Source organism: Mustela nivalis (genome assembly GCF_964662115.1).
Source record: "Mustela nivalis genome assembly, contig: HAP1_SCAFFOLD_3156, whole genome shotgun sequence".
NCBI lineage: Eukaryota > Metazoa > Chordata > Mammalia > Carnivora > Mustelidae > Mustela > Mustela nivalis.
Window position 1 is genome coordinate 1 of NW_028133514.1, and position 18,641 is coordinate 18,641.

The 18,641-nt window shown below is 46.2% G+C and overlaps 1 protein-coding gene and 1 pseudogene across 2 annotated transcripts; one reads left to right on the plus strand and one right to left on the minus strand.

Moving 5' to 3' along the window:
* Positions 1–330: 330 nt before the first annotated feature.
* Positions 331–9,952, plus strand: LOC309858672 (transcription factor CP2-like; annotated as a pseudogene). Its single transcript has 7 exons — positions 331–460; positions 1,216–1,297; positions 1,503–1,557; positions 1,821–1,914; positions 2,291–2,381; positions 2,821–2,905; positions 3,420–9,952. The product of its transcript is annotated as a transcription factor CP2-like (transcript).
* A 2,515-nt stretch (positions 9,953–12,467) lies between these two features.
* LOC309858673 (uncharacterized protein) lies at positions 12,468–17,520 on the minus strand (the record flags this gene model as incomplete). The annotated part of the gene is made up of 3 exons (XM_082751376.1): positions 12,468–12,889; positions 15,848–16,060; positions 17,405–17,520. Coding segments are annotated over 3 exons (641 nt in total), but the record flags the coding sequence as incomplete, so codon positions are not given.
* Between the last annotated feature and the right edge of the window lie 1,121 nt (positions 17,521–18,641).

An 18,641-nucleotide genomic window follows, 5' to 3' on the forward strand; every position in this document is an offset into this window, starting at 1 on the left:
GATCCTGGGATCATGACCTGAGCCAAAAGCAGAGGCTTTAACCCACTGAGCCACCCAGGTATCCCTTGACTTGACTCTTTAAGGGCTCAGATCTAAGGGTCAGGAACTTTGCTTCTCATCCCATAACCATGGGGAGCTACTGAAGGATTTTGAGCAAGGGAAAGAACCTAATAAAGTTATGCATTAAGAAATAAACTCCAGCTGGGGTGGAAGGTTGCTGTGGTGAAAGGCTGACAGGTGACAGGTAGGTACAGTTTGTAGGTGGACTTCTTTGAATGTGGGTGGGACCTGGAGTCACCCTGCTTTCTCTTTGCTTCTTCTTCACCTCAGATTCACTGCATCAGCACCGTGTTTGCTCCAAGACGGGTGGAGAGAAAGGTGTCCCACCTCCAGATCCACACTTTCAAGGCCAGCAACAGCGCACCTGCACTCAGCCGGCTGCCTCACCAAAGTGTTCAAGGTACAGGCAGGTCCCTGCCCCTCCCTCTCAGGACTGTCACCCTGCTTGGCGGCTGGGTGCACTCCCTCAGCTGCCGCCCCCTACCCTACACACAAGGAGATGGAGCTTCAGCTCCTGCTTGCAGCCCCTTCCGTCCTGAGAAGGAGGCAGGTAAAGTGGGGGGCTTTGAACTCCCCTCCTCACTCTCCTGCAGCCCAAAGGAGCTGAACGCAAATTGAAATCAGACGGGGAGAGGCACAGTATCAGGCTGCCCCTGCGGGCCTGGTGTTCACAGAGGTGTGGATGTGGTGGTGGGGGGCGCCCAACGGAGGAGAGCAGCTTTGGAGGAAAGATTCTTATTGTACGTGTGGGTAAATTGAGGCCTGAGTGCCGTGGCTGCTCCACGATCTATTGTTAAAATCCCCTGTGATTGCACCTGCTTCCTGCAAGGACAAGCCGCACCGTCTGCTCCAGTCTCCCGGGCTGCCTCTCCTGCACCCGCCATCGCCCTGCCACACTTGGGCCCCCTCTGCCTGGAGCACTTCCCTTCTTGCTGCTGCTTCTGGCTGGCGGCTCCTGGAAGCTTTCCCTGGCTCCCCCAGCCAGACAGGCCAGTTGACTCTTCCTCTGAGTGGCGTTTTGTCCGGGACTCCTAGGGCGTGGGGACCCTGGTCTGTCTCCCACCAGAAGGAGGGGAGGGAAGAGCCTCCGCTGGCCTCGGGATGTCTAGGCTGAACCTTGCGGCTTGCTTGCCCCACAGTGTTGACCGTGCCCAGATCCCAGTGCAGGGCCCGACTAGCCTCTCAGTCCTCTTGCTCTGACCTCTCCGCACTCGGGCAAGCTCCTGTCCCCAGAGAGGTGTGGTGGGGTGAGCGTGAAGAGCCCCCTCAGCCCTGACATCTGGGGAGGGACAGGGTTGAGGTTGCGGCCAAGGGCAAGAGGCTCAGCTCAGTGCCCTTTGGGTAATAAGGGGGGGGGCACGACCCCAGCAAGCTCTGCCTCCCAGGGAAGGGTGGGTGGGGCTGGGGGCTGGCTGCACTCCCCACTCTCTGCTCCCCCACAGGCTCTGCTCCTCCCCACCGTTTGCCTTGGATACCTTGCGGGGCAGCCCCGCTGAGGTACGTCTCCCCAACCTCTAACTCAAAGCCTTCTCTAGGCTTCAGTGCACTCTTCCAGAATGGGGTGGGCATGCCCCCTGGTGGACAGAGCTTGTATGGCCACAGATGGCAAAACTGAGAGGACAGGGGTTCCCGGCCAGCAGGATGAGGCTTCGGGCTCTCAGACGTGGGGCCGCCAAGGGCGGGGGGCTGTGTTTCTCCTGCCCCTTGTTCGCACTCTGTGGGCCCATGGTGATAACTGGACTGCCCTCCTTGTGCCTCGGGACCTGAACCCTGGGGCCTCCATCCTAGCCCCGCAGCAGTGGTTGCATCAGCACCTGTCCTCCAGCTACTGCGAGATGCTGACCAACTTCACTGGTGAGGCTGGGGTCTGGCGGGACCCTACCTGAAGGAGACTGAGGGCAGGAAATGTGCCTGTGGCCTGGCTTGCTGTGTGTTCTTCAGCTAACCTCTATTTAGGACTAAGGATTGCCAGACACTATGCCTGCCCAGCTCTCTTGTCCTGTTTCACTCCATGTAATTTATATGCTACCCATGAGGATAGGTCTCAGAGAGGTTAAGTGACTTGCCCAAAGACACACAGCTAACAAGCAAGGGGCAGAACTGGGGTTTGAATCCGAGTTTGATCCCCATTTCTGGACATACTGGGGCAGTCTGGAGACTAATGCTGGATTGTGTCCCTTGCCGTGCTTGATTGCAGGCCTCTTTCCGCAGTGTGGCCCTGACTCTGCAGGCACTGATCTGCTGAAGCTTACCCGCCAGGATCTCGTCCAGATCTGCCGGGCTTCGGATGGGATCTGCCCTCTCAGTGCTCTTCGAGCAAATGCTCTTCCTGCCGGGCACTTTCTCTCTGTAGTTGTGTTTACCAACTCAGCTAATGGTTGTGACTCGTGGCATAGTCAAGCTGTAAGGTAACTTAAAGACCATTTAGTCCCATGCCCTTTTTTTACAGAGGAAGAAACTCAGCCCCCCGACAGTGACCTACCTGCTTGAGATCAAGAATAAAGCTGGCAAGGATGAGCTAAAAGGTTAGGCTCCTGTGACCTCCTTTTTCTGGACCCATCCCACCCGCATCACTCCATTTCTGAGGACAGAGATGGATTTTTCTTGTCTTCTCTTCCCCCAGGGTCCACCATTCATAAAATATCTTAAGAAATGAGTGGTGACCTCCCTCCCTGGAGACCTGGCAGGAGTTGGGATCCCTCCCAGGGAGGGGCTGTTAATTTAGGTGTGAAGTGTTGATATATAAACTTCCCGACCCAGGCCCATTCGTCACCAGCTGACTGACTGCATGTGGCTCAACAGGTCTCTAGGCAAGAGAACGAGGTTCCTAAGAACCCCAGCTCAGGTGAGGTTCTGGTCTCTCTCTTCAGGTGAGATTCAGGTGTGGCTGCTCGGAACATCTTCTTGCCTGGGGAGAGGGTGATCCTCCATCATTCCTGGGACCGAGATGCCTTACCTGGCATTCTTCGGTCTTCCGTGACCAGATTAGTCCTCTCCTTCCAAGATGTCCCCTGGGATTATTCCTCCATGTTCCATTCCCTAAACCTATCGTTGTCATTGTCGATATGTGGCATTAGAACATTATAATCCTACTGTATTAGAGTTTCAGTCATTCATATGCCTGGTGGCCCCCCTTTTTAAATTGGGGGCTCCCCTCAGTCTGAGGCCTCCCCAAAGCTGAGAAATAGGTGAGGATTAAATGGATTAAACCTTTTTCCTTTACTCCTTCCTGCCCCCATCCCACAAGAAGCTAATCACCTTGTCCTCTCCTTCCTGGTCTCTGGGGCTCTCTCAGCCGCCCCCGGCCCCCACCCCCACCCCTGCCACTGATTCCCGCCCTGTGCTGCTCACATCCCCAGGCTTTTATCAAGAGATCTCTCTAGATGAACTCAGCGCTGTGCAGCTGTCTGTGAAGCTGGCTGAGTTCTTGGCCCTCCCAGCCCATCAGATCTGCTGCCCCACCCTGGGGGCGACTTTGTTCTCCTCAGTGACCAGGTAAGGGAGCCCTGGCTCTCTGCCAGGCCCCACAGCGGCCTTGATCACTGTCCCACTGGAAGCCGCGTGCCCTTCTCCCTGCCCTGGCTTTTTCTGTTTGGCTCGAAGAACAGAACTATCCGAATGACCCCTTCTCCCTGGCAGGTGGTTCAGAATCTTGAGAATGAGTCATACTTTGTGGCTGTGGGGAACAAAGGTAGGGGTTTTAGAGGAGAAAGAAGTCTAGCAGGCCCTAGAAAGGGCAAGATTGTGTTTATTTTGTCTCCTGAATGGGACTAAAAGATGCTGTGAAGGTGTGTGTTCACGGGGGTGGGGTGGGGCTTGTGCCATTTTTCCAGTCAGCTGGTAAACATCTGAATGCCTGTTTTGTTGGTGTCAAAGGGCCAGATCCCTGTGGCTGCAAGGCTGTCTGCCACTCAGGGAGAAAACGTCCCAGTTTCTAGGCCATGGAATAGAACAGAGAGGAAGGTAAGGCCCCCCTCTTTTCTGCCCCCGCCCCCCATCCTGCAAGACAGAAGATGCTTGCTGGACATCACCTGGCACAGAGCACCTCTGACCGGCTGCCCTGGGGCTCTCATTATTCAGAGATGCCGGCCCTCTATCCCTCCTACAGGACAGAGGGAGGCTTCCTCAAGTTGGGGGAGGAAGAACACCCGGGTGTGGGAGGTGCACTGTCCACTGCTTGGTTTGGGAGCAGCAGAGAAGCTGTGGTTGGCTTGTCTCACCCCAGTGGTGCCCTTCTCACTGCTTTCAGTGCAGAATCCAGACGGCCACTTCCTGGTTCTTACCCAGGCCCAGGGGCACACGGCTGCAAGAGCCGGAGACTGATACCAGCCTGATTCTTGGGGGCCCCACATTCACCAGAAGCCTTGTTTAAATCCTCAGCAGCTTCATCGGGCTCAAGATGAAGCATCATGTCCAACCACTAGAGAGGAGTGGAGCAGCCCCCAGGCCCGTCTCTCTTCTGCTGGCCAAGGCCGTGAGGCACAAAACCTGCCCCTGTGGAGAAGGCGCCTTTGCCCCAAGCAGAGCTGCCCGAACACTGGGTGCAGGGGTTCAGGTTTGTTTAAAATTGTATTTACCCTTCGTTTTTCTTAAAATTAAGTTAATTTAAAAAGACATATATGGGGGCGCCTGGGTGGCTCAGTGGGTTAAAGCCTCTGTTTTCAGCTCAGGTCATTATCTCAGGGTCCTGGGATCGAGCCCCGCATCGGGCTCTCTGCTCAGTGGAGAGCCTGCTTCCCCCTCTCTCTCTGTCTGCCTCTCTGCCTACTTGTGATCTCTATCAAATAAATAAATAAAATCTTTAAAAAAAAAAAAAGGCATCTATGTTTAATGTGTTGTTAATGCTTGCTCAGCTTTCTTGGTGTTTTGGTCCCTTTGGGGGGAAATGTTCTCTCCTTATAGATGAGGGCAAGGGATGGTGTCTGGGACACAGGAATAAATCAACTTGGCTGTTTTTTTTTTCTTCTTTTTTTTCCCAACTAGTTTAGACAAAAGGTAATCACTAAAGCCTCTAAAAGACCATTCAACTATCAAACCACTATGCTTATTTAAAAGTTCTAAAGATGTAGGGGCGCTTGTGTAGCTCAGTTAAGCGTCTGCCTTCCACTCAGGACATGATCCTGGAGTCCTGAGACTGAGCCTCCAAGTCCTGTCAGGCTCTCTGCTCAGTAGGGAGTCTGCTTCCCCCTTTTCCTCTGCTCCTCTCCCTCCCCCTGCTCATGCTCTCTCTCACTCGCAAATAAATAAAATCTAAAAGAACAAAACAAAAACCCAAACCTTCTAGGGGCGCCTGGGTGGCTCAGTTTGGTTATGCATCTACCTTCAGCTCAGGTCATGATCTCAGGGTCCTCGGATCAGACCTGCCCTAGACCACAACCTGAGTTGAAGGTAGACATTTGACGGACTGAGCCACCCAGATGCCCCTAAAAAATAAACTCTTAAAAAAAAGGGGAGGGATGGGCCATATCTTATTCTGCTCTTTTTTTTTTTTTTTTTTTTTTTAAGATTTGAGAGAGCATGCATACACACTTGCGAGAGTGGGGACGGGGTGGGGAGGGTGGGTGCAGAGAGAATATTAAGCAGACTCTTTGCTGACTCTGGCTCAGAGCTTGATCTCATGTCCTTGAAATCATGACCTGAGCCAAAAACCAAGAGTCAGAAGCTTAACAGACTGTGCCACCCAGGAGCCTGCTTATTTTTTTTTCATCCCTTTCCCTCTGAATATTATTACTATTGCTATTATTTAAGGATTTATTTATTTGAGAAGGACAGAGTGAGTGAGCGCATGCTAGCAGGGGAAGGAGCAGAGGGAGACTATCCAAGGCAACTCCCCTCTGAGCACGGAGCCCCACACAGGGCTAGAGCTCATGACTCATGAGATCAGAGCCAGCACCAAAACCAAGAGTCCAATGCTCAACTGAGCCACCCAGATGCCCCTTTTAGGAATACTAATAAAAATCCCAAACACTTGAGGGGCAGTTGATTGAGCCTCCAACTCTTGATTTTGGCTCATGATCTCAGGGTTGTGGGATTGAGTCCCACATTGGCACCACATGCTCAGCCCGGAGTCTGCTGGAGATTCTCTCTCTCCTTCCCCCTGCTCTCTATCTCAAGAAAAAAAAAAAGGAAAATAAATCTTTAGGATGCCTGGGTGCCTCGGTTGAGTGTCTGCCTTCAGCTCAGGTCATGATCGCAGGGTCCTGGGTTCGAGTCCCATGTCAGGCTCTCTGCTTGTTGAGGAGACTGCCTCTTCCTCTCCCCCTGCCTGCTTGTGCATGTGCTCTCTCTCAAATAGGTGAATAAAATCTTTAAAATTTTTTTTAAAAATCCTTAAGGAATTTCAAACACTGAGAAGAGAAAACCCCATATGCATGGAGTGGAATACAAGCCAAGGTACCCTCTTAAAAATACCTGCTTAATTCCTTATTCATCATTTACCTCTGATCATGCCTGTAATTTCGCAGGGCTCCCCAAGGGTGTTTCACAACAGGATAGATAATGTGAGATTGAAATTCAGGTGCTGACTTGGCCACTGCTCATTTCCACCAAAAGGCCTGGGACCCCACTGCATTAACCTCCGTCTCTCTCTCTCCATCTAGGAGCCCGTAGCACAGACTCAAAGGAAATAAAAGCAGGTAGCAAGTATCTACCATGTGGTGTTATCTCTTTAATCTTCACACTGTGAAGTGTAGGTACTGCTATCTCCACTTTGCCAACGAAGAACAGAGACGGGAGAGTCAACCAGTTGAGGTCATTGTGTGTGGGAGAAGCCAGACACTCTGGCTTGGAGCTTGTGTAACTATTATGCTACTCTTACCATCATTCCTTCTAGTCAAGGAGAGGGCAGTGCTCTCCACAGATAGGGGACTCAGGCTCAACTGCTGCTGTCAATGAATTAAAACAAAGGTTTTTTAGAAACTCTGATTTGTATTATGTATTCTGTTTTTCTCAGAGACAGGTGGAGTTCAGGGTATTAAGTAAAGGTATTAAAAAGGTATTAAGCCTATTAAATAGTAAAGAAAGGGTATTAATTAAAGAATACTAAAAAAAAATAAGGATGCCTAAAAGAAGCGCCTTCATTCAGCCTCAGGAGCCTTTGCAGTTCTGGGGTTCAAGGAAGTTAAGAATCACAGCTCCAAGTCGGGCTATTTCCGCAGCAAAATGAAAAGTCTTCACAGCTTATTTCCTTTAATTACATCATAAAACAAAATTAGAACATACAGGAAACAGTAATAGTTACATAACAATTTACTTTATATATTTATATATAAAAAACATTTTTCTTTTAGTCCAAAGATTTTAAAGCAAAAGGAATCCTCTACTGCCACCTTGGATTTTATTTTAAATAACCGTCCCTTCCCCCATCCTCAAGCGCCAAAAGTATGGGGTGGAAGCAGTCACTTGGACAGCTAATGGAGCCTGGTGCTCAGTCACCGAGTCAGGACCGGGTCAGCCACAGGGAGCGGCTGAGCGCGGAGGGGGGGCGGCAGGCCTGGCGGAGGATCAGCCGAGAGGCTTCAAGAGGCTTAGGCCACAGCAAGGTTTGGGATCAGGCCCTGCCAGTCAACCATCCTCTGCCTTCCATCCCCTCAGGGGGAGAGGGGTTCGAGGGGGTTAGCTCAGGGATGGAACAGCCTGGTTTGAAGGTAAAAATGTCTCCCGCAGCACCATTTGCCCACCCAGCTCTGTCCTCAGGCAGTCAGGTGGGGGTGGTCCTCCCAGCTGTCTGCCCTCCACACAGGTCTGTGCTCTCAGGGTCACCGAAGGTGGGCAAGGCCGAGGAGAGCAGCCAGAAACCACCTGAGGCAGGTTACCTGGAAACAATTCCTAGTAGGAAAGAGGAGGCAGCCAGGATGGGAGGCAGCTGAAGGTTGAGTCATTAAACAGGAATGGAGAAAGGCAAAATGCAGAAGTCCTTTCTCCCCTGGACCGACCAATGGAAGGACTGTAACCCTTCTAACCCTTCAGTCTGGGCAGTCACAGATCCTCAGGGGCCAGCTCCGAGAGAGCAGAGGCACAGTGCAAAAACACTAAGCATGTAGCTTCTGCTGAGCCCCGCCCCCCGGGTCATGTGTGGTAGAGGTTAGCATGGAGTTTGGGGGTAGGGTGAGGAGGGGAGTAAGAGAAGAAATCTCAGGCTCACCTCCTTCCTGCACTTATTAGAAAGTAACAGTCATCAGAGAAGCACAGGTAAGAAATTGTTCTTAAGGGCAGGAAAAAACATGTAAACCCAGAAAAGCAGCAGCAAAGGTTTTACTTTTTACAGGTCTAGCACTAGGAAAGAAAATCATTCAAGTCTTTGGGGGCGAGGTGGGTGGGAGGTAAAGTAATTAATCAAACCATGCCAGTTAGAGAGACTCCTTCATCAAGTTAGGATTTTCTAAGACTTTCGGTTGTCGTTCACTAGTGCCGTAAGAAAAAAAGGACGGAAGGGAGGGAGGGAAGAAGACAGAAATAATGACTTCAGGGGCTAAGAAGGGTTAGGCTAAGGTAAGAAACACATGTGTGTGAGCAGCAGTGAGACACAGATTTGAATTAGTGAAAGTAAGTAGTTAAGCAACAGTGACAAGCAGAACTTTGTGGGGCAAGGTTTCTTCTTCCACTTTAATAAAAAAGACATCACTTCAAAGATTTCCCTGGGTTCTTGAGGCGTGGCAAAAGAGAAAACGTATGTGTCTGGACACCTCTCTTCTCCCATCACTTCTTGGGATGGGGATTCTCATTCACTGCCTCTTTTGGGGTGCCCATTCCCATCTGGTGACTCTGGTCGGGTGCTGGGTGGGTAGAAGCCCTCCATGCCAGTGAGAAGGGCATGGAGTTCACTGGATGGAGAGGAAAGTAAATCTACTCAGGCAGGTGTTTCTGCATATTCAGGACAGAGGCCTGTACCCAAAGCAAAGTGCCCCAGTTCCAGAACTGATTCTCTCCTTTACTTTCAATCTCATCTACCATTTTCCCACCCCAATTCTTCAAAACAAGACACTGAAAAACAGAAAATAGAGTCCATTGATACAGTTCTGGTTGCTCCTGGTTCTTTTTCCTAAAAGGGCAGTGAGACACCATGGCTGAACTCACCCCCTTCGAACCAGACTCCACCGAGGGCTTACTCAAAGAACACATGAGGCAGAGATGGAAGCACATTACGGAATTTCTCTTAATATCCCACATGTGAGCTTGTCCAAGACATTTTTTTTTTTACCCCCTGCTGAAAATTAAGTGTAACTCTGTTGGGCTCCAAAGATTCACTCAGACTCAGCTGAGAGGTTCTTACTGACTTTCCTAAGAGTCAAAGCCTTCAGAGATGCAGATCTGATGTTCCTTAGAATAAAAATGGAGAAATAGAGAGACTGGCCTTATGAGGGGGAGCTGCAGAAGCCCTGCATGCAGAAAAAGCATTTATGTGCCTCAAATGAGTTTCTGGCAAGTAGAGTTTGTCTCAAGTGAGAGGGCAAGCTTAGAGCAGCATGTTCTTTGCTGGAGAACCAAGCTGTTCAGTTAGGGCACCTGGATATAGCAAATACAGCCAAATGTTATTCCCAAATTACCTGGGTTAATTATAGCCTACCAACATGGTCTTATATAGTTTTCTGTATCTTTCAATATTACAATTAAAGTTTATGAGAGAAATAAAGGTGACGAGAGGCTTAGACTCCTATTTCCCCTCACCCTCACACTGCTTGAGCGTTTATTAGGTTCTTTGGTCCAAGGTCATTGTAAGGGGGAGGGTTTGCCTCAAGACTTCCAAACACACAGTCGTCTGAAACAAGTCTCGGCTCATTCACACTGCTTGGGTTTGAGGTGGTTAAAGATCCTAGAACTGGTGGGCAGATAGGAAGGCAATCTTTAAAAAAAAAAGAAAAAAGTTCTGGAAGCCCAAAGCATACCACTGAGAGAGTTCCTCAGCCAGGATGCACAATGGGGATGGAAATCTGATCACACCATGCACACAAGGAAGGAAAGGCAGAACAGACCTGTTTCCTTTAAACCCCTCCTCTTGTACCAGTATCACCTGTCATAAGCAACCCATGACTTTCAGCACAACAAACATTAAATGGCCAAGAGTCAACCACAATCCACACGCGTTCCTATTCTTCAAAACCACAGTCACCTAAAGATATACTGCTCACACAGGCAGGCAGGCAGTCCCCTCTTCCTTCCGGTGCCACTCATACTTCCCTACAACTCCAGACCAGGACAAATCCCCGCATACCTTGTTTACCCCTCATGGTAAGAGTGGGCTATCAAATCGGTAACAAAGCATTTTACAAGGCAATTAGGAGAAATAAAGGAACCTGAATGCTATAGCATCAGACCTGTATCGAACAGTTCAAATTGTTTGGAAAGCCCAAAATAAATCATCATAAAAATATTTGCCAGGTGTCCCTCTAAAATATGTGCTGGAGGTCTGCTACATCAACTTAATGAATGTGGAAATTTACAAAAGCCATTTAAGAAATACATCCACTGAAGAGCAGAGGAGAAGGAAATAATTTTTTTTTTTTTAAATATAGAGCACAATGTGCTTTCATAGTCAAAATATTGGGGGGGATAAGGATAAAGCCTGATCCCCTTATTCCTCATATCCAACAGTATGATTTCAAATTTTGGTAAGCAAATGTCTAAGACCACCCAGTGAAAAATGACCTGAACCACAGAACAGTTAATGTATTCAAGGCTGCCCAGAGACTTTGCTTGCGTCAGGACAAGGGCCTTAAGAGGAAGTTAGAGACTAGGGACACTGAGAATAAATCAGCAGCATCATTGGGAGTAAGATGGAGGCTTTAAACAGAAGGCAAGGATGAGTACAGGAAGAAAATGGGAGCACTGCAAAAAAAAAAAAAAAAAGGAAGAAGAAACTGGGATCACCTTGGAGCAGCCAGTGTAGAGGCCACAAAAGGTACTGATGTAGCAAATGATGCTGGAAAATGTAGAGGGAAAGGCTGCTTGGAAAAGAGGTGATCTGGATGTTTAATAACATTCTCCAAAGACACAGCAGTAACCCCTCCTGGCTACCTGTGAATCTATGCATTAGCTCTGACGTATTCTAACATATCCCAAATCTCTCCATTCACTCTGTATTTCTTCATCATGGGAGACAGAGAGGGCCAGGGCTGGAGTCAAAGGAAGAGGCTAAGAAGCTTTTCCTAAATCCCTGAAGTCTTACTGAATTTTCAAAAGTATCCCTGATATTAAGATAGGATGGTGGGGCCCTTTCCACCTGACCAAAACTTACCACATTCTGGGTTCTTAAATTCCTGGTACATTTCATTAGCTGGTGTAGGTTGCAGACTGGCATAAAAAAAAATCTATTTCCGTCCAAGCTTGAAGGGCCTTAAATTTTCTTGTGAAAGGAACAAGGCCCAGCCACATACACACCAATGCTGCATACTTCATTTTTCTCACTGGACTCTGCTCTTGGCCCAGATAGGTAGGGATCACCTGAACAAGTCCACAGGCACCTGCACATGGGTCCACTCTTTGAGATGAGAAACGGCATTTCCAAGATGTTCGTGTCCTGGTAAATAGGGTCTTTTACATTTATGTACTTTTTAAGTAAAGAAATACTTTAATGGCCTCTACTGGTGGGCAATTTAAATCCATACTCACTAACCAATCAGGGTTTTATGGTCAATTTGTTCAGACAATACTAAAAAAACCTTAATATGTTAGAGCAGATGGCCCCTAAATATTTCTCTTTTTACTTTTGTCTGAATGAGTTACCTGGGGATCTGAATATTATCAACCACATCTGGAAGCATGTGTGCAAGTGTGTGCATCTGTATATGTGGGGTATAACCAGAAGGATTATAACAAGAGAGATAGCATTGACAGGTTTTGAAATGGTTCTAGTCCTTCGAGGTGCCAACATTTGAGATACACCATCAACACCGACATACAGTTGAGCAACTGTTCTAGGGTCATTCTCGTATCCCTGAAAGGCTGGAACAGGGGGAAAAAAAGAGAGAAACTGACCAGCTAGACGGCACAGCAACTCTAGCAGTACTCTTACTAGAACAAAACAACTTCACTCTCATTTTACAGAGTATATCCCTATGCCAACTATACTCCAATAAAAAAAATTAAGTATATTCTTCATATGATATTTTGAAAAGAGGATAAGGGGAAGGAATAATGAAAAATGAAAAGTAATTTGAGCTTTTAAAAGGGCATAATAAAAAAATAGGACTTAAAGTAAATTTAACATGCAAAATAATGGTGGACAGTACAGATTTCTAGCATCCTTTCATGGAACTGCTTGTGGAGAAGTCAGTCCTACTTTTTTCTTACATATGCTGGTAGAGCCAGCACCTGCAGCATTATAACAAGTCTTTTAACAGCCTGGATCATGCAGAAGATGATCTAAGATCATGGCAGACTGCACAAGAATGTCCTAAAAGACCAAAAAAAAAAAAAAAAAAAAAAAAAAAAAGGTGTCCCATTAAAAAACCACATAAGGTTTCTAACTTTGGGCTTTAGAAATCTACTTCTTAGACTTTAGAAACTGATTTTAGTTTCCTCATCCTTTATGACTTTTGGGGGGGGGGGGAGGAAGGAAGCCTCTTCTTTGACTCTGAATCATGGGCACTGAAAAGGCCTTCAGCTCGGCTACCCATGCTGGGCAGAGACACCGAACCCCCTGCTTCCTCTCAAAGCCTTCATCTGGTTGCCCTTGGATTTCCTTCATGGGAATCCTGGAGCACAAGAGAGATAGCATTGACAGGTTTTGAAATGGTTCTGGTCCTTCGAGGTGCCAACATTTGAGATACACCATCAACACCGACATACAGTTGAGCAACTGTTCTAGGGTCATTCTCGTATCCCTGAAAGGCTGGAACAGGGGGAAAAAAAGAGAGAAACTGACCAGCTAGACGGCACAGCAACTCTAGCAGCACTCTTACTAGAACAAAACAACTTCACAGACACCAGTCAGCGATGGTACTGCTCACACCTAGATTTCAGTGAATATTTGACATGTCTAACCTTGGGTGGGGGGTGCTTTCGGGCTCAGTTTTGGGATCTGCCATTCCACTCTTTACTAATAATGCATTTATTTCTCCTTATTAAGTTAGTGGATTCTGATGCGAGGTGCAGGGAGAATACTGGGCATATCATGCGTATTATTATAATATCACAAGGTATAACAGAAACCAAAAGGCAAAGTTTGTTTTCATCAAAACAATTTTAGCTCAATTTCTTCTCGTACCATATCTCAGTTTTGTGACAGTTTCCCTTCGCACTGGCAAAGATTCAGGCAGGGTCCCCTAATGGTAAAATTTAGAATTAAAAAAATATTTATTGATAATGTCTCTTTTAAAAATGTTTGGTAACCCCAACTAATCATCCAAAATGCACACTGTAAACACAGCAACAGCAAAAGAGTAACAATCGAGTGTGAGTAAGCACACAATGAACAGGTGACAGACTGAGCAAGAGTGCAGGAGGGAGCAACAAAGACCGAAAGACAGGTGCACAAGTGTGCTACAGAGAGTGACAATCTGAGTGAGTAAGTCATCACATTTGGACCACAGCGATTTCAGTGCAACCATTTAGGAAACCTCTGGGCCAAATACTTAAAACAGGAGGAGGAATGGATGAGCCTTCTTTGTGAGCATGCTCAGCACATGTTGGCATGGGAACAAGGAAGCACAGAAGCTCTGTAGTCATCTCATGATGGATGACTACCATTTATAGGATGCAAAGAAATTTTCTTTCTGGTCCCTGGATACAACATATATTGTTTTTCTATGCTTTCCTTGACCCTGGAGAACTGCAGTTGCTGTTCCAAAATCACCAAAGAAACCCCTTCACAAAATGAAGAAACTGCAGAAGCAGTAACACTGCATTTGCTGGAATGCCCCCTTCCCTCCGCCTTGCCTATGATTTTCTTCTTGGCATGTCCAACAGGAATGGTTAAGTTTCACCAATCCACTTGATAAAGCCAGCATGGGCTTCAGTCCCCTGGTCACAGAACTAGAGTGGGTGGCGGTGAGGGTGGGTATGCATGTTATGTGCAGCTCTGGGGATCTGGACGCTGCCCTCACTTTGTAACCCTTGCCCAGAACACTGGGGTTGCTTCCACTGGAGACTCCATTGTAACTCTAGAAGTGTCATTAAATACTCAGTTCACCAAGGCTGACCACCTCCATTGTCATAGGATGATGCAGCATCTGCAGAATCGCTGTCTGCTGCCCCCTACTGATGGGGGTGGAGTGACAGGTGCGAAGTAGGCGTGGACTTTAATATTGGGCAAATGGGTCTGAAACAAGACAGAAACATTACTAAGAAAGAGGGCTTCAACAGAAAGAGCAACATTGCTTTTCAGAAAAAACAAAGGGGCTAAGTGAACATGAAAGCAAGGCAGAGGCTGAGTACCAGTTAGGATGTTGAGAGGCCTGGGTTCTGCTTTCTAGTATTCTAGGTTGTTCTAAATGACTGAATAGCTCCTGACTTTGGTATCTGCTTTTTCATAATAAAACTGGGGTAAGACTTTATACTAATCTCTTAACCTGTCCCAAAGGGATTGCTAGTTGCATTCCCAAAGTTAAAAGAAACTGTACATGCTTAAAATGATTTTTTCCACGTCACTGTGGACAATGTTTTTTCTGATATTTTCTTAAAAACTCCATTATCCTCTTTTAACAATACACTGTTTTTACTACATAAATAGTTTCTGAGTTCCTGGCACACTCAAGGCACTGTGCTAGTTACATAAGGGAGTACAAAGATGGTCAACACAAAGGTCCTGCTCTTAGGGAACTTAACAGTCTAGACATAAATAGCTAAATTAAAATGGAAAAGTGCGAAGTGATGATTTGAGAACAGATAAAAAGTCTTGAGGACTCAGAGTTGGAAGAGATTCTGTAAGGAGGCCATCTATAGGAGAGGCTCTCGTTGGCCTGCGGCTCTCCTCTTTTGGTGTAGAAGGAATATGGCTGCAAGGCTCTTCCACAGCAGTTATGCTCTCAGTCCTCTAGGTCTGAAGGGCGAGGAAGAACTAAGACCAACTGGAACTAAAGATGAGGTTTGGTGCTCCTTGATGTACTCAGATGCCATATGGCCAACATGGATGTTTTCAGACACTGGTTGTAAGGGCCTAACGAAGCACAGTGCCTTTCCCACAGCAGGTGTGAAACAGATGTTCCAATAAATGTCTGTTGAGCTGAATAACCTAACATATAGATTCATTCATCCTTTTATAACCTCCTTGCTGGCAACCTGTCTTCTAGGCATTTGACGATGCATGGGTCTCTTTAGTATGGAGGATGGGGCTAAAAGAAAGCATTAAAAAACAAAAACAAAAAAACCCCAAAACCCCACCAAAAACAAACAAAAAACCCTACTTAATCCGTTTGTTGTCTTAAAAAAGAACCCCAGCAAAAGGGTCTGATGTGAAAGGAAATACAAATTAAATTCTTAAATCCCATTTAACTAAATATTTTTCTTTATGTTATTTCTTTCTTTCCTGAATCTGGCATGTGTTTTTGACTCTGGGCATGTTATTAAGCCCTGGACATTACGGGAGAGACTCTGCTGGGAGAAGACCTACTTTCTTCCTCTCAGTGGGTATTTTCCCACTAAATTTCCATCTGGAACAACAGGTAAAAACTATCTACCCTTAGGTTTGCTCTCCATTTTTTTTTCTCTTTGCTAAATGTCCAAGTCACAGAAATCTACATCTATAACAAAAACAAACACAAACAAACAAAAAGGAAATGGAAGAGGGAAAAAAAGAAAGAAGGAAAGGTGCCGAGAGCACCAGAGCTGGAGAGTGTGTGGCCGTGTTTACCCTGAGTCTCTTGATCCCAGCCCGTGTGATCTGCTGGCAGTCATAGAGTTCTATCCGCTCGAGGCTGTGACAACTCTTCAAGTGCTCCAGGGAAGCATCTGTGATCAGTGGGCAGTTGTCCAGTTCAATCACCTCCAGCTGGTCATGGGCGCAGGCCCCATTCCCCAGGTGACGAATTCCATCGTCTGTGATCAGCTCACAGTGAGACAGACTCTGCAGCCAAATAGAGCAAGGAAGGACACTGGAACACTTCATGGTATTTTTCTAGCCACCGGCCTGTATACAGGCAGAAAGGAAACCTTCTGAGTTGGATTGTGATGTCTATGGAGCCGTCACCAGATCTACGCAGTGAAGTAAGAAAGCAAACTAGAGTTGCTGGGGTTCTGCTTTTGACTATCAGTGACTGACGCTTCTGTGTGTGATTCTTTTTCAGAGAGGGAGCAGAGGGAGAGGGAGAGAGAATCTGAAGCAGGCTCCATGTTCAGTATGAAGCCCGATACGGGGCTCAATCTCACAACTCTGAGATCATGACCTGAGCCAAAATCGAGAGCTGGACGCTTAACCTACTAAGCCACCCAGAAGTCCTTCTGTGTGTGATTTTAAATATACTGTGAATTCATGCAATGACTACGGAATAGTTCATGAACAAATCATGATATCCAAGCTCACATACAAATTTATACTTTTCTATAGGGATAAGAGGGGCTCAAGCTTCTTTCCTTTTTAAAAATACTTTTAAAAAAATTGGTTTATTTGACAGAGATCACAAGTAGGCAGAGACAGGAGAGGGGGGGTGGGGGAGGGGGTTCCCAGCTGAGCAGAGAGCCCAATGTGGGGCTCGATCCCAGGACCCTGAGATCATGACCTGACCCGGAGATCATGACCTGACCTAACCCACTGAGGCATCCAGGTGCCCCTCAAGTTTTTCTTGAACAAACCTTCTGGAATTTGGACTAAATACTGAATACCTAGTACAGGGGAATGTCCAAACAGTTAACTAACCGAAGATGATTCCTATACCTGTCAGGTGTGGTCATCTCTTCACACAAACTCCTTCACTTTATCAATTTTCCTTGAATCCCTGGTTCCCCCATGTGAAACTCTGAACCCCCCGTCCCAATTCTAATTAGTAACATACCATAAAATACATACAAAAAATGAGCCTGGACACAAAATAGTTAAGCAGAATGTATTCCCACAGTGCTACTGGAAAGAGTAGCAGAGAACACCCCTAGTAAAGCCTTGATTAATTCTGTTTTACAGGACCATTTAGTCTCAAGGTGAAGCAAATTGTATTTTGGGCTATCCTATCTCCTGGATCGCTGAAATTTAAACATTATTCAGGCTGAAGTGTAATTCACGTGGGAGGGAGAAGTCATACCCTCCTTGTCACTTTTCAATCTCTAAGTACTGAAAAATTATCCCTTGATCCTCTGTAAATTGGTAATTTTCAGAAATATGTTTTCCCAAAATGGTAGCCAGACACCAAGAAGAAAGTATGAGGTAGGTTTTGATTAAATTCAATGAGCACATAAAACTTTAAAAAGTCAAACTTACCAATACTTGAAGTCGAGGACAGTGTATAGAAAGTTGGATTAACGTGCTATCGGTTATCTGAAAGAAACACGTAAGTTTATTATAGGTATAATTCCAAAAAAGCTTCTTGGCTATACCTCATTCTTGAGTATAACTGTATTTCTACACTGATAATCCTGATATTAATCATAAAAATAACAGATTTTAAGATTGAAAGCCCTTCAGCTACTTGAACCTGTTCTTTGAGAACCTATCCAGGAAGGCTTGAAAACATCTAGTCATCTGGAGTCTTCCATCTTTGAACAGGTTTATTGAAAATTCTCTTTTGTTTCTGAAATGAATGAAAATCTGTCCCCTTGTTATTTCTACCCACTGGACTTTGTTTTACTTCCTTAGAACCACCACAGAAAAGAATTAGGAGACGCTGCTCCATTAAAAAAAAAATTTTTTTTAATGGGAAAATATCCTCAAATTATTAAGTAATCTGGCCTAATTTTATAAGCCTTGATAGAACTCTGATAAGCTGGGTGTCAGGTATTTTCCCAAAGACGACAGAAAGGGGGCTGCTGGAATTTGGGTTAACTATGAACATTCAAGAAGGAGGAACTCTTGAAGGAAGAACAGTCTTTTAGAGTTATCTTAGGCTGGAAAGTAGATCAGTGCTTCTTTTCAAATGTTCCTCCAACTCTGAAATGATGATGATGACCGTAACACACAGCTTCACAGGGGCTAAGAAATGGTGGGGGATGGAAGGTTGGGGAGAGAAGGTGTGTGCACATCACTGAGAAGGAGTAACACTGAAGAGGACGCACTGCACACTCAGGCATGTGTGAGAGATGGATGGATGTGACCAGGTTCTAGTTTAGTAAGAACAGTTGCTAAGGAGTGTCTGGATAACAAGTAATTTAGAAAAAACTGACCTCTATATAGTTACTAGTATCTTTATTTTTACCATTAAAAAGATTTACTAATCTATCTCCTTTTTAGGAGTCCCCCTTCAAAAATTTCTCTCTGATCAACTACTAATCTTGAAGCTCTTAAAATAGGTAATAAAAGAAACAGTGGCTAAGGCAGTATTTGGTCTGTCTGCCCAAAGGGCAGAGTTGGATCTCCAGGGCTAATATTATAAGGGGTCCATAGTCTCACTGAACTAAAAAAAGGTGGGGGCAGTGCCATACTGTTCATGTGATGGGGCTTTAATTATTTACTACTGTTATAACCCTGTATGTCTAAGGAAACACTTTAACATCTTTACGGC